The following is a 16,695-nucleotide window of genomic DNA, read 5'->3' as shown; positions in this document are numbered from 1 at the left end:
AAACTATCCAACGACCTACTAACAGCCACTACTCTGTGCTCCTACTCCTTGACCTCTCCGCAGCCTTCGACCCAGTCGACCACCCCCTCCTCCTCAAAAAGCTACACTCCCTTGGCCTCAGAGACTCTGCTCTCTCCTGGCTCTCATCCTACCTATCACAATGCTCCTTCAGCGTTACCTACAACGCTACCACCTCCCCCCCACTCCCCCTCTCTGTTGGGGTCCCTCAAGGCTCTGTCCTCAGGCCCCTTCTCTTCTCCATCTACACCTCCTCCCTTGGCCAACTCATACACTCTCATGGCTTCAACTACCACCTCTATGCCGATGACACACAAACCTCTCTCTACCCCTCACCTCAACCCCCTCAGTCTCCGCCCGAATCACAAGCCTACTGAACGACATATCAGACTGGATGTCACTCCACTTCCTTAAACTGAACCTTTCCAAAACCGAGCTCCTCGTCTTCCCCCCTGCCCGCTCACCACCCCCCACTGACTTCTCCATCACGTCCAACAATGCCACCATCAGGCCTGCCCCACAAGCCAGAGTATTTGGGGTCATACTTGACTCCAATCTATCCTTCCAGCCCCAAGTCCAATCACTAACAAACTCATGCAGACTCCACCTCCGCAACATTGCCAAAATACGCACCTTCCTAACCCCGGATACTTTAATTCATCCCCCATAGTAATTCATCCCCCCTATAGTAATTCATCCCCCCTATAGTAAATTCATCCCCCATATAGTAATTTGGGGAAGGAATTCCTTCATAAATCTAAATTCCTTCATGTATTCTGCTACATGACTTTGGTAAAAACAAAATTTCAAATAAGTGTATATTAATTGGTTAGAGTGAATGTTATATAATCTACAAATGACGCTATATATACTGGAATTTTTTTTTCTTCTAATACTTTTAAAGCAGCGATCAGCAACAACTTATAGCAGGACTGTGATAGTACAGCGGCCAATCTGACACTAGTCAGATTTATGAAGGAATTAATTTTTTTTTTATGGGATATGTTTGAAAGCAAAACATTTTTTTCTTATATAAATTGTTGAAAAAAAAACAAACACAGTGGTGATCAAATACCACCAAAAGAAAGCTCTATCTGTGTGAAGAAAAAAAAGGTATAAATTTAATTTGCGTACAGCTTTGCATGACCACACAATTGCCAGTTAAAATAGTGCAGTGCCATATAGCAAAAACAGCGTAGTCAGAAGGGGGTAAACCCTTCCACAGCTTAAGTGGATAATTTTCTTTCTGATGTCCTTGGACAACTCTCCTTCGCTTGCTCTGGTCTATATTCAGGGTGTGGTTCACACAATGGTACTAAACAGAGTGATTACTTTTACTTTGAAATATCACTGCAATTTATTTTATTTTTTTTAATAATTCTCGAGTTACCACCAAATCTGACCAGTCCAGTTTAAAATATATTTGTAGAATAAGCAAAGTGTTATAGCTTTTCACTTTTTAGGAGGAATAAAGACCTGTTGTAATGTTCTGTAAGGTTACCAACATATTTTTTCCAAGTTTGTGGGTGATCAGCTTACAAACCCCATAGGGAACCTCATCAGTGGTTCCTGACACCAAAGTGCTGCACTTAGTTATCAGATTATGTAATACTATATAAGAGTGTCAAAAAGAACAGATGATTAGAGATTGCAGACATGCTATTGGTGTGGTTGGTGACTGGAAACTTGATGCAGATATGTAAGATTCTGGAAATCTTATACAAGACTACTAAAATCCCTTTACAAATCAATGTTTCTGTTCCCAACACTTACTGCTGTGGACCAAGGATCAAACCAAATATAATGGGCCGCAGGTTGGGCACCAGGATCCTAATCCTTTACAGAATACAATGCAGCCATATACCATACTTCAGAAAACATAACTGATAATCTTAGTAATTCCAAAATGGACTAATCATATTTCAACCAGTCCAAATATATTTTGCATGAACAGACAAAATGTAAAACTAGTTACACATGGTGAAAAGAAGTAAAATGTTTATATTCATCTTTTTTACATGTTTGCATTGTGTCCATTTTATAAACAGCAAAAATATTCTTCAAAATATGAAAGGGCTGAGTATTAAAACAGAACCTAGCATACTCAGTTACTGTGCCTTAAGTGGGGTTGCAGGAATTTTCAACCATGGACCAGAATCTCTAGGTAATAAATAAGATTTTATGCAAATAAAACCAGGATAACTGATATTTGTTAAACAGTTCCTGCTTGGCCTAAAGGAGAACGATGGTCGAGCGAGACTCTCGTTGGTCCAGATGGGCATGATGTCCTCCTGGATTGCCGACTTGAACGTGCCTGCAGGGCCACACTGCGGCAAGATCTGTCACTGGCTGTGTCCATAGGACACAGCTGATGACTGATCTGTGTACCGGTCTGTTGCCAGTACCATGTGACCTGCTGTGACCAATCACAGCAGGCCACATGACAATTGTATACAATGGTTGGCTTCCTTTCATGCTATCCATTGTATACAATTGTATTGTTAGCTGTGACTGGTCACAGTGATCACAGACTGGGCCAATCACAGCCCAGCTGTGTCATGTGATTACCTGTGGCCAATCACAGCTAATCACAACCAAAAAAAACAGTGAATGAATCGATTTCATTCAGTTAAATGCTTGCCTATAGCAGTAAAATTCACTGCTATAGGCAATCAAAAAAAAAAAATCACTTCCCCAGAGTAGTACAATATTAGTATGGTAACATAATGCTTTGGTCACAGTGTTTTATAAAATAAAAAAGTAATAAAAAATTGGAAGTTCTTAATTTTCCAAAAAAAATTACAACTTCCAAAAACTTGCCATACCTCTTACTAAATACCGCAGACTGTCTACATTCAAAAAAGGGGCAATTTGAGGGACCCTCCTGACATTTTTGGGCCTCAAGAAATTAGATCAGTACCATCAGTACATCAGGATTGATCAATTTTCAAATATATATACCACAGTTTGTGGACTCTAACTTTCCTACAAACTAAATAATATGGGTTAATTTGTGTTATTTTCAAAGAAATGTAGCAGAATACATTTTGAACTAAAATTATGAAGAACAATTATTTATGTGCAAAAATGTTTTTTATTTTTTCAAGTGGTCAGTTTAAGTAAAGCAGCGCCTTAATGCAAAAAATGGCCTGGTCAGGAAGGGGGGTAAATCCTCAGGAGTGCAAATGGTTTAATACCACCAAAAGAAAGCTCTATTTGTGTGAAAAAAATATTATACAAATTTAGTTTGGGTACAGGGTTGCATGAATGTGCAATTGTAATTTAAATTGAGTGCGCTGAAAATTGGCCTGGGCAGGAAGGGGGTAAAAGTGCCCTGTATTGAAGTGGTAAAAATGTAACAAACACTGAATAAAAAGGTAATTATGAAGCTGTAAGATTTAAAAAAACAGCCACAGTGCAATAAGTTGTAAAATGCTTTTTTCATCTGATGTCATAAAAGTCATCACTGGTCAGTGTTCCTCTCAGCACAAAAATCTTGAATTCCTACAAAAGAAAAATAAGATAAATAACAATACGTACAGTAAATATACAATTTTATTAATGGAAACAAAATACTACATATTTTCCCTGTATATTTCCTATGCCAAGTGCTCATCGCAACATCTCTTAGACTGAGGCCTCACAACCATGTGTTTTCAAGCACGTGTACACATGTGTTTAGTGAGAAGTTTATTTTGGGTTTGTGATGCATTACTGCATGTTAAAAAAGCCTGTTTAAAGGCACCAGCAGCATATGGAAGAAGACAATAACATATAGTAAAGCACACATAAGACCAAGAGATACTAAAAGGTGGATCAACCACATACGACCTTTATACGATACCATAAAACTTGATAATAGAATTGCTGGTTGTATGGCTTTCAAGGATAAAGGAAAATAAATCTCTGCTGCTCCTTTAACCACCTCCCGTCCGGCCGTTGTATATAAACGGCCGGACAGTGGTAGTGCAGGGTCAGGTGACCATTTATAAACGGCCTCCCCTGCTTGTGCGTGCTCCCTGAGAGCGTGCAGCACCGCGATCCAGTGCCCGCTGTGTCCTCAGGACACAGTGGAACACTGATCGTCGTAGGGACCTCTCTGCGAGGTCCCGATCATGTGATCACTGATTGGCCAATCAGTGATCACATCTGACATCATTGCTTACTACGTGTGAAATCTGTGAATGATCACAGAGGTCACATGGTACAAGGCTATTCACAACAGCCTTGTACCATGTGACAAGCTGTGACCAATCACACTCACACAGTAGTTCTCAATGGCTGCAAGAATGCAGCCAGAGAGGAGAAATGATTGCTTTTGCAGCCTTTATGGCTGCAAAAGCAATCAGTAAAAAAAAAAAAAAAATCATAACCCCCCACAAGTAGTACAGTGTCACCATGGTGACACTGTACTGCTAGGGTAACAGTATTAAAAAAAAATACAAATAATATAAAAAAAATAAAAATGTTAAAAAAAAGTTTAAAAATTATAATTTTTGGTTATAAACTAATTTGAGTTTTTTTTTTACTAAAAAGATAACGGAATAAATTTTGCCCAAGATTTATGATGAAATATTTATTTGCAAAATTTTATAAGAAAAACCCTTTTTTCAAAATTTTTGGACTTTTTCATTTACATAGCAAAAAAAATAAAAATCCCAGTGGTGAATAAATACCACCAAATTAAAGCTTTATCTGTCTCAAAAAATGCTAAAAAATTCATACGGGTACAGTGCTGCATGACCGCGCAATTGTCATTCAAAGTATGATAGCACTGAAAGTTGAAAATTGGCCTGGACAGGAAGGGGGCTCAGGCCAGAGTTCTCATGGAAGATAATAAGCAAACGGGCACAGCAAGGGTTAAAATGAGATCAACATATCCAAAAATAAAAGTGCAAATTTCCATTTAAAATAGCAGAACCTGGAGTAGTACAGAAGTAGCCACATTGAATGAATGTGTGTAACAGCTATCAGGAGCAGAAAAGCTGGTTGAATTCACTGTATACACTCTGCACAGGCAGTGTTGAGGCCTGCTGGAAAACAGGGTTGAATCTGCAGTTGTCAGGCCACATATAACCAGTCTCCATATGGTGCAGAATCGCACTCGGGAGAACAGCAAGCTTCTGTGAGAAATAGCAAAGCCTGCATTGGGAATGTGTTGTGACAGGAGAGAGAATGACAATATGGTTCAAGGGCTATGCCCTCTTTTTCAAGAATAGCCAAATAGGTGCAAGACTGCTTTTTATACTGGACCTGACTGAGATATTCAGACATAACAGGGAAGGATAATTGGCAGACTGCAAGGCTTAGCAGCACTGCTGTGAATTAATTAAACCCAAGTGGGGAAAAAAAAAAAAGGAAAGATATGGTACTATGGTAAATGAAAATCAAAATGACTATTGAATGCATAAATAAGCATAGATGAGGCACTTGTCAGGGAATAAAAGGAGGGAGAATTAAAAATGGACTAGAAAAGACCAGCTACGCTATGCTGAAAAAATTATACAACAAAGAGATATCAAACTGAAAAAAAATTCTTAAGGCTCAAAAAAAACACTACAAAAAAAAAAAAAAATATAGAAAGTAGAATAAGTATTGAACACGTCACCATTCTCAGTAAATAGTCTATATTGCCAAAAGTATTGAGACGCCTGCCTTTACACGCACATAAACTTTAATGGCATCCCAGTCTTAGTCCGTAGGGTTCAATATTGAGTTGGCCCACCGATTGCAGCTATAACAGCTTCAACTCTTCTGGGAAGGCTGTCCACAAGGTTTAGGAGTGTGTCTATGGGAGTGTTTGACCATTTTTCCAGAAGCGCATTTGTAAAGTCAGGCATTGATGTCCGATGAGAAGGCCTGGCTCACAGTCTCTGCTCTAATTCATCCCAAAGGTGTTCTATCAGGTTGAGGTCAGGACTCTGTGCAGACCAGTCAAGTTCCTCCACCCAAAACGCGCTCATCCATGTCTTTATGAACCCTGCTTTGGGCACTGCTGCACAGTCATGTTGGAACAGGAAGGGGCCATCCCCAAAATGTTCCCATAAAGTGGGGAGCATGAAATTGTCCAAAATGTCTTGGTATGCTGACGTCTTAAGAGTTCCCTTCACTGAAACTAAGGGGCCAAGCACATCCCTGAAAATAAACCCAACACCATAATCCCCCCTCCACAAAACTTTACACTTGGCACAATGCAGTCAGGCAAGTACCGTTCTCCTGGCAACTGTAAAACCCAGACACGTCCATTGGATGGCCAGACAGAGAAGTGCGACTCATCGCTCCAGAGAACATACAGTGCCTTGAAAAAGTATTCATACCCCTTGGAATTTTCCACATTTTGTCATGTTACAACCAAAAATGTAAATGTATTTTACTGGGATTTTATGTGATAGACCAAACACAAAAGTGGCACATAATTGTGAAGTGGAAGGAAAATGATAAATGGTTTTCAACATTTTTTTATAAATAAAAATCTGAAAAGTGTGGAGTGCATTTGTATTCAGCCCCCTTTACTCTGATACCCCTAACTAAAATCTAGTGGAACCAATTGCCTTCAGAAGTCACCTAATTAGTAAATACAGTCCACCTGTGTGTAATTTAATTCTGTGAAGCCCTCAGAGGTTTGTTAGAGAACATTAGTGAACAAACAGTATCATGAAGACCAAGGAACACACCAGATAGGTCCGACAAAGTTGTGGAGATGTTTAAAAGTAGGGTTAGGTTATAAAAAAAATATCCCAAGCGTTGAACATCCCATGGAGCACTGTTCAATCCATCATATGAAAATGGAAAGAGTGTGGCACAACTGCAAACCTACCAAGACATGGCCGTCCACCTAAACTAATAGGTCGGACCAGGAGAGCATTAATCAGAGAAACAGCCAGCCAAGAGGCCCTTGGTAACTCTGGAGGAGCTGCAGAGATCCACAGCTCAGGTGAGAGAATTTGTCCACAGGACAACTATTAGTCGTGCACGCCACAAATCTGGCCTTTATGGAAGAGTGGCAAGAAGAAAGCCATTGTTGAAAGAAACCCATAAGAAGTCCCGTTTGCTGTGTCCCCCACATGGCTTCTTGAAAACTGCAAACAGGTGGAAGAAGGTGCTCTGGTCAAATGAGACCAAAATTGAACTTTTTGGCCTTAAAGCAAAACATTATGTGTGGCGGAAAACGAACACTGCACATCACCCTCAACACACCATCCCCAACGTGAAACATGGTGGTGGCAGTGTCATGTTGTGGGGATGCTTTTCTTCAACAAGGACAGGAAAGCTGGTCAGAGTTGATTGGAAGATGGATGGAGCCAAATACAGGGCAATCTTAGAAAAAGAAAAACTGTTAAGAGTCTGCAAAAGATTTGAGACTGGGGCAGAGGTTCACCTACCTGCAGGACAATGACTCTAAACATACAGTCAGAGCTACAATTGAATGGTTTAGATCAAAGCATATTCATGTGTTAGAATGGCCCAGTCAAAATCCAATTAATAATCTGTGGCAAGACTTGAAAATTGCTGTTCACAGACGCTCTCCACTTAATCTGCCAGAGCTTGAGCTATTTTACAAAGTAGAATGGGCAAAAATGTCACTCTAGATGTGCAAAGCTGATAGACACATCCCCAAAAAGACTTGCAGCTGTAATTGCAGTGAAATGCGGTTCTACAACGTATTGACTCAGGGGGGCTGAATACAAATGAACGCCTCACTTTTCAGATATTTGTCAAAAAGTTTAAAAACCATTTGTCATTTTCCTTCCACTTCACAATTATGTGCCACTTTGTGTTGGTCTATCACATAAATCCCAATAAAATAGATTTACATTTTTGGTTGTAACATGACAAAATGTGGAAAATTTCAAGGGGTATAAATACTTTTTCAAGACACTGTATCTCCACTGCCCTAGAGTCCAGTGGCGGTGTACTTTACACCACTGCATCTGACACTTTGCATTGCACTTGGTCATGTAAGGCTTGGATGAAGCTGCTCGGCCATGGAAACCCATTCCATGAAGCTCTCTATGCACTGTTGTTGTGCTAATCTGAAGGCCACATGCAGTTTGAGGGTCTTTAGTTATTGACTTTTCAGACAGTTGGCAACTTCTGTGCACTGTGCACCTCAGCATGCGCTGACCTCGTTCTGTCATTTTACATGGCCTACCACTTTGTGGCTGAGTTGCTGTTGTTCCCAGTTGCTTCCACTTTGTTATAATACCGCTAACAGCTGACCGTGGAATATTTAGTAGCAAGCAAATTCATGGATGGACTTATTGCACAGGTGGCAACCTATCATGGTACCACACTTGAATTCACTGAGCTCCTGAGAACGACCTATTATTTCACAAATGTTTGTAGAAGCAGTCTGCATACCTAGGTACTTGATTTTATACACCTGTGGCCATGGAGGTGATTGGAACACCTGAATCCAATGATTTGGAGGTGTGGCCCAATACTTTTGACAATACAGTGTAAATTTCTAAAGGTGCTTTTGACATGAAATTTTTACGTCAGTAACAATCCATACATAAAAAATAAATCAAAATAAATAAGTTCAGAAATCAAGTTATGTATAATAAAATGGAATGACACAGTGAAAAAGTATTGAACAGGCTAACTGAAATGTATTTAATCCCTCATACAAAATACTTTGTTGGTAATGACAGCTTCAAGATGCCTCCTGTATGGAGAAACTAGTCGCATGCATTGCTCAGGTGTGATTTTGGCCCATTCTTCCATCAACTCTGATCTTTAGTTCTTTCCACAGATTTTCTATTGGATTCAAGTCAGGTGATTTGCTAGGCCATTCTAGCAGTTTTATTTTCTCTCTTTGATACCAGTTGAGTTTCCTTGGCTTTGGGATCCTTGTCTTGCTGAAATGTCCACCCTCGTTTCATCTTCATCATCCTGATGGCAGCAGATTTTTATCAAGAATGTCTTGGTACATTTTTCCATTCATCCTTCCTTCAATGATATGAAGTCTGCCAGTCCCGTAAGCTGAAAAACAGCCCCACACCTTGATGGTCCTATATCCAAACTTCACTGTTGGTATGGCGTTTTTGAGGTGATGTGCAGTGCCATTTGACCTCTAACCATGGTGGGTATTATGGCATTATATCTGACCAGACTATATTCTCCCAGTATTTCACAGGCTTGTCTAAAGGTTGTGCAGCAAACTTATATATATATATATATATATATATATATATATTACATACACACACTACTCCAAAAAATTAAAGGAGCACTTTCTAATCAGAGTACAGCATCCAGTCAATTTAACTCCTGGGTACTGGGATATTGATCTGGTCAGTTTAGTAGCAGAGGGGGTTGTTATTCAGTTTCAGCTGCTTTGGTGTTAATGAAATTATCAACAGGTGCATTAGATGGGCAACAATGAGACGACCCCCAAAACAGGAATGGTTTTACAGCTGGAGGCCACTGACATTTTTTTTTCCCTATTCATCTTAGTTTTTCATTAGTTTTGTATTTGGCTAGGTTCAGTGTCACTATTGGTAGCATGAGGCGATACCTGGACCCTACAGAGGTTGCACAGGCAGTCCAATTCTTCCAGGATGGCACATCAATACGTGCCATTTGTAGACGGTTTGCTATGTCTCCCAGCACAGTCTCAAGAGCATGGAGGAGATTCCAGGAGACAGACAGCTACTCTAGGAGAACTGGACAGGGCCGTAGAAGGTCCTGAACCCATCAGCAGGACCGGTATCTGCTCCTTTGTGCAAGGAGGAACAGGATGAGCACTGCCAGAGCCCTACAAAATGACCTCCAACAGGCCATTGGTGTGAATGTTTCTGACCAAACAATACATTCATGAGATTGGCCTGTAGGCCCAACATCCTCTAGTGGGCCTTGTGCTCACTGCTCGGCACCATAGAGCTCGGTTGGCATTTGCTATTGAACACTAGAATTGGCAGATCCGCCACTGGCGATCTGTGCTTTTCACAGGTGATAGCAGGTTCACCCTGATCACATGTGACAGATGTGAAAGGGTCTAGAGAAGTCATGGAGAACGTTATGCAGCCTGTAACATTGTTCAGCATGATTGTTTGGTGGTGGGTCAGTGATAGTCTGGGGAGGCATATCCATGGAGGGATGCACAGACCTCTACAGGCTAGACAATGGCATCCTGACTGCCATTAGGTAACAGGATGAAATCCTTGGACCCATTGTCAGACCCGACGCTGGTGCAGTGGGTCTTGGGTTCTTCCTGGTGCACGACAATGCTCGGCCTCATGTGCGGAGAGTACGCAGGCAGTACCTGGAGGATAAAGGAATTGATACCATTGAATAGCCCGCACACCCGCCTGACCTAAATCCAATAGCGCACCTCTAGGATATCATGTTTCAGTCCATCCGACACCGCCAGGCTGCACCTCAGACTGTTCAGGAGCTCAGTGATGCCCAGGTCCAGATCTGGGAGGAAATACCGCAGGACACCATCCGTTGTTTCATTAGGAGCATGCCTCGACAATGTCAGGCATGCATACAAGCATGTGGGAGCCATAAAAACTACTGAGTACCGTTTTGAGTTGCTGCAATGAAATTTCAGCAAAATGGACTAGCCTGCTGCATCAGTTTTTCACTTTTCAGGGTGTATTTGAATTCAGTCCTCTGTAGGTTGATAATTTTCATTTCCATCAAATGATGGGGCATTCTTACGTTCCTAACACATTACCCAGTTCATATCAGTACAGACATCCAGCATGATATTTTTGCCCATTGAGATATATATATATATATATATATATATATATATATATATATATATATATAATGATTTTGCACACCCACCACACAGGGGAACACATGAACCGCTAGAGGTTCGCTTCTGCTGTGAAATGTCCCAGCACAAACTGATCTACAAGTTTCGCCAGCACCTGCAGGAGGAAGAACAGAGCTGGATCTATATGTTTACATAGTCACAGCCCTGTTGTGACAGGGGGAAGTCATGGATCATCTGTCTCTTCAGAGCTGATAACACAATCTAATCATTTCCTCTAGTAAAAAGCACCACCTACTGTACACCAAGCACATAGCTAGGCACACAGTTAACCCTTTGATAAACCCTAGATATTGACCCCTTCCCAACCAGTGTCATTAGTACAGTCAGTGTATATTTTTAGCACTGATCACTGTATTAGTGTCACTGGTTCTCACAAAGTGTCAGTAAAAATGTCCACCGCAATATTGCAGTCCCACTGTAAGTCGCTGATCGCTGCCATTACTAGTATTAAAAAAATAAATAAAATTCCAGTATATGCACCATAGCTTGTAGTCGCTATAACTTTTGTGCAAACTAATCAATCTACAATTCATGGGATTTTTTTTACCAAAAATATGTAGCAGAATACATTTTGGACTAAATTTATGAAGAAATTTGATTTTTAAAATGTTTTTATTGGGTATGTTTTATAGCAGAAAATAACTTTTTTTTTTTTCAAAATTGTCAGTTTTTTTTGTTTGTAGCGCAAAAAGTAAAAACCGCAGAGGTGATCAAATACCACCAAAAGAAGGCTATATTTGTGGGAACAAAGGAAATAAATTTATTTTGGGTACAGCATTGCATGACTGTGCAATTGTCAGTTAAAGGAACGCAGCGCCATATCGCAATAAATGGCCTGGTCATATCTTCTGGAGGGCAAGTGGTTAAATGAGCTTGAACACGCTCTTTCTTCAGCAATGTAGTCTTGCGTGGTGAGTGTGCATACAGGCCATGGCGGTTGAGTGCACCACTTTCGTTTTCTTTGAAACAATTGTACCTACCAATTCCAGGTCTTTCTGAAGTTCTCCAAAAGTGGTCCTTGGCTCTTGGACAACTCTTCTGATAATTCTTTCCACTCCTCTCTCAGAAATCTTGCGAGGAGCACTTGGTCGTGGCCGGTTTATGGTGAAATTATGTTCTTTCCACTTCTGGATTATGGCCCCAATAGTGCTCACTGGAACATTCAAAAGTTTGGAAATCATTCTGTAACCAATGCCATGAGTATGTTTTGCAACAATAAGGTTGCAAAGATCTTGAGAGTGCTCTTTGATTTTATCCATCATGAGATGTTTGCTGTGTGACACCTTGGAAACGAGACAGCTTTTTCGAGGCCATCAGTTGAGAATAAACCAGCTGATATTAATTTGCAGACAAGGGGCAGGATTACTCATAGATTTCAGCTGGTGTCTTGGCTTTCCATGCCCTTTTGCACCTCCTTCATATGTTCAATACTTTTTCCCTGTGTTATTCCATTTTATTACACATAACTGAATTTATTTGTTTTGGTTTCTTTCTATATATGGATTGCATGGGTTGTTACCGATGTGGTGAAAATTTCATGTCAATAGCACCTTTAGAAATATATTTGCTGAGAAAAATAGTGATATGTTCAATACTTATTTTGCCCGCTGTACATTTAAAAAAAAAAATAGATACACACAAACAGATATTTATGTCTGCAGGATAGCAAATTTACAAAATAGTATTAGTAGGTTCTTCATTTAACCTTCTGGCATAGGACCCACATTTAGGGATGGCCTTTATGACTCAGACTTGTAACCCTACGGTGGATTAATTGTGCTTGTACGAAAATAGTCGGGGCACACTGGTCAGGGATTCCCTGCTTGATTAGCCTACAATGCTCCTCCAAACTGCACCTCATGGTCCCTATGGTTCCGCCAACATACAGCAAACCACAGGGACACGAGAGGCAATATACCACCAATTCAGAAACACAGATACAGAAAACTGTCAAATGGTAGATCTTCGTATCGTCATTGAAGCTTTTTTGTCCATGCTGAACAAGTTGACACATGGAGCATTTAACATTTGTGCATTGATACTTGTTGACAATTTGGCAAGAGTGAGGATCCTATTTTACTGGGAGCAATTTTATTGCCAATGTTTGGGACTTTACGGTATTCAAATTTTGGTTTAGGAGGTAAGACAGGACCCAATTTGGGGTCCTGCATTTGATTTCACCAATGTTAAAAAATATCTCCATTCTGTCTATGCATACAGTGAAATTGGGTATTGAACTTAATATTGAAAAAAGTTCCCTGGCAGATGTGTTTTTTGGAGGGGTAACGTTAGATAACCTCAATGACCTCTAAGGCTCCCTAATCATTACCTTTGGCAGAAAATTCATCTAGAGTGGCTTTACTCTGTGTGATGTAGTCATGATCCGTGCTGCACTCCCCCCCCCCCCCCAGGTTATTTCCTGCCCCCCATGTGCCCCACTAAATTAGGCTGCCGGCAGTAGTGGAACTTCCGCGCCTCTCAAGCTTCTCCTCTATGACAGGAGCAGTGTCTGGCTTCTGCGGGAGAACGGATTCCTCCCTGCAGCAGGTGTCAGGAGGAGATAGGACTGGAGGAGGAGGACATGGGATGGGGGAGATGGTACTTGAAGAAGACAGCATGGGATGGAGGAGATGGTGCTAGAAGAGGATGTGGGATGGAGGAGATGGTACTGGAAGAGGAGGACATGGGATGAGGGAGGTGTTACACTGCTTTATGTTAATAATGTTCAACTTGTTGTTGTTGTTAATATTTATTTTTGGAACTTTAACCTGCATAAAACATTTAATAATGTAATTTCAAGAGATAATTTACTGGGATGTATTTAGGGGCCGTGTTGGATAGAGGTTGGGTAGGACAACTGGTGGCAAGTAACTCTTAAGGTCTGGCTAGTATCTCAGGACTTGAAATTTTGAGCCCTGCACTAGCGTATTAGCATCCCATATATGGGTAAAAGAAAGGTCCATTGAATTGTCATTGTAATGTTTGACAAAAAGAGATCTATAGTAGAAGGGCCATTCCAGATGACAATCTATGCATCTCCTGAATTTATGTCAGAGGCAAATTAATTGTTTTGCCAAAACCCTCATATATCGTTTTGCAATTTGGTTAGTATGTAGCAATAGAGAAAGGTTAATGTCCTCTTGTGTCAATTTGTTGAGCATGGACAAAAAAGCTTTACTGACGATATTAATAAGATCTGACGGCCTTATACATGTGCTTCTCAATTTGTGGTATACTGCCTCTCATGTCCTTGTGCTCTGCTGTATTTTGGTAGAACTATTAGGACCAAGAGGTGCAGGTTTGGGGAGTATCGCAGGCTAATTGAGCAGGGCAGCATTAACCAGTGTGTCCTGACAAAAGCACAATAAATCCATATTAGGGTTACATGTCTGGGTCATAGAGGCCATCTTGAAATGTGAGTCCTTTGCTGAGAAATTCAAAAAATTATGCCACACGGAAAACTTTTGTTATACCCTAACCAACCTGGCAGCCAAAGGGTTAAATGAAGAACTCAAGATGAATATTATTAAAAATAATACCATTTTGTAAATTTGCCATCCTGCATTTTTATATTTTGTGGTGAGTGAAGTACTATGAAGCACTCACATACTTAATGATGTAAGAGGAGTATTGCAAATGATACTTCTACTTCACACAACCAGTCGGCTGACGAAACGCGTCAAAGGGAAGTGACGTCAGACGCACACGAGAACTGGAAGTGAGGCGGCGGCCATTTTAGTAGTGGCAAAAGCACACCAAACAATCTGGAAACTGCAGAGGATTGCTGAAAGGCAAGAGAGGACCAGAAGTGGGGTGGCGGGCATTTTAGTAGTAGCAAAAGCACACCAAACAATCTGGAGACTGCAGAGGATTGCTGAAAGGCAAGAGAGGACCGGAAATGGGGAGGCGGGCATTTTAGTAGTGGCAAAAGCACACCAAACTATCTGGAGATTGCAGAGGATTGTTAAAGAGGTCTGATATTACTGGATCAATGCGGTTTTAAGGAGGGCATATTGTGAGTACACTGAATAAAGGTATTACATGGTACAGTGGCGGTATTACACTATTATATTCCCCATATATTTGGCAATTTGGTAGAGTATGGTGTAAGGAGTAGTATGGAACGGACTTGTTGATGGATCCTGAGGATAGAAGGAGAGAGGGATAACCATAAGGATCCTTTCGAGGGCTATAGAACTTCCATTGCTATTTGGATAGGGCTTAATTATTTTGTTGCTCTGGTAAGGGTATTTATTCCTTACTTTAATAGAAGTGAACACGGTTTTTCACCTGTGTGGCACAACGCATGTTTCACTTATACACTTGCATTCTAATCACTATAGAGGATTCACAAGTGTGTTTATTGTGGAGTGCATTCACTCAAAGTTTATGTAAAAGAATAATGCACTGTTTTTTTCTTTTCTTTTTCTTTGAAGTGATTTTGATCGTGCAAGCCTGTGGGAGGCTCTAATATTGAGATTACGGTGTGGAATCACATATTTGACAACTACAAACACTGGGGTTATAGTTTTGGACTTTAGAATTTTGGACATATTTTGATTTTTTTTTGGGGGGGGGATTTTGTATGTTTTTGATTTATTATTTATATTGAGTGGCATTTTTTGATTATCAATTTGACAACTTCAAGGGTGAAGGTGGATTTATGCTACTAGGGTATATTTAATTATTTATGTAGTATATGTCAGTGGTTTGGAGTGGTATGAATAGTATAATTGTAAGTGTGCATGAGGCCTAAGAAGTTCGGGTGGAGACAGGAAGTGAGGGAATCTCTCACAACATAGCCTCCAACTGCAGTAAAACCTGACAGGAGCTCTAATCCTTCCCCACTCTATCCAAAAAAAAAAAAGTTTTGGGTATAGATACTCTCACTTTCCTGATGTGAACATTTGCAGCGACTGTTACAAGGATGTTTCACTCTGCATGATAGAGTTATAAATATTTTTATATTTATATTATCAATTGATTTTGTGGCACTTACTCTGTATTATTTTTCGGTATACCACAGTTGCTGGTGAGTCCGGAATCTCACTGAAAAAAGACGTACCCATATCACAGCTCTTTCCTTAAGAAAAAGTGAAAGAAAACAACACACATTTGAATCTTCTCATTATAGACAAAAAACAATTAAAACAGCAATTAAGGTACTATTTCTACCCTAAGACTTGACTGGGACATACAGTGGGGAAAATAATTATTTTATACCCTGAAGATTTAGCACGTTTGCCCACTTACAAAGAAATGAAGGGTCTATAATTTTTATCATAGGTGTATTTTAAATAAGAGACAGAATATCAACCAAAAATAAAGAAAAAACACATGATACAAATTGAGTTGCAGTTTAGTGAGTAAAATAAGTATTTGATCTCCAAGCAAAACATGGCTTCGTACTTGGTTGGTACGGGATTGCCGCCAACAAGGGTTTCTCCACCAACAATAATTCTGGCTCCCACAGACTGGCTATGTGCTCATGTGGTGCACAGATTAGTTCTGTCAACTTAAAAAAGTGCTTCTGACGACAACCCATTATATGTATAAAAGACACCTGTCCACAGAATCTCTCTTTCTTCCGTTTAAACCTTACCAGCATTGGCAATACCAAAGAGCTGTCAAAGGATGTCAGGGACAAGACTGTAGATCTGCACAAGGCTGTAATAGGCTACAAGATTATCAGCAAGAAGCTTGGTGAGAAGGAAACAACTGTTGGAGTGATAATTTGCAAATGAAAGAAATACAAAATAACCAACAATCACCCTTGGTCTGGAGCTCCATGCAAGATTTCACCTCCTGGGGTAAGGATGATCATGAGGAAAGTGCGCGATCAGCCCAGAATTACACAGGAGGAGCTTGTGAATGATCTAAAAAGG

General features: G+C 40.3%; 1 protein-coding gene across 1 annotated transcript in view; it reads right to left on the bottom strand.

Moving 5' to 3' along the window:
• Positions 1-3,089: 3,089 nt before the first annotated feature.
• Positions 3,090-16,695, bottom strand: part of NUBP1 (NUBP iron-sulfur cluster assembly factor 1, cytosolic) — a 75,235-nt gene continuing 61,629 nt past the window's right edge. Inside the window, exons 10-11 of the mRNA XM_089678233.1 lie at positions 15,810-15,893; positions 3,090-3,522 (exon numbers count right to left, since the gene is read on the bottom strand). Coding sequence (XP_089534359.1) covers positions 3,482-3,522; positions 15,810-15,893 — 125 coding nt within the window. The 3' untranslated portion in view covers positions 3,090-3,481. The remainder of the gene's footprint in view (positions 3,523-15,809; positions 15,894-16,695) is intronic.

This window comes from Staurois parvus, unplaced genomic scaffold, assembly GCF_062004578.1.
Source record: "Staurois parvus isolate SC_StPar_1 unplaced genomic scaffold, SC_StPar_1.0 ptg000200l, whole genome shotgun sequence".
Taxonomy (NCBI): domain Eukaryota; kingdom Metazoa; phylum Chordata; class Amphibia; order Anura; family Ranidae; genus Staurois; species Staurois parvus.
The sequence above is the reverse complement of the archived record's forward strand: the minus strand, read 5'-3'. Positions and strand labels throughout refer to the sequence as shown.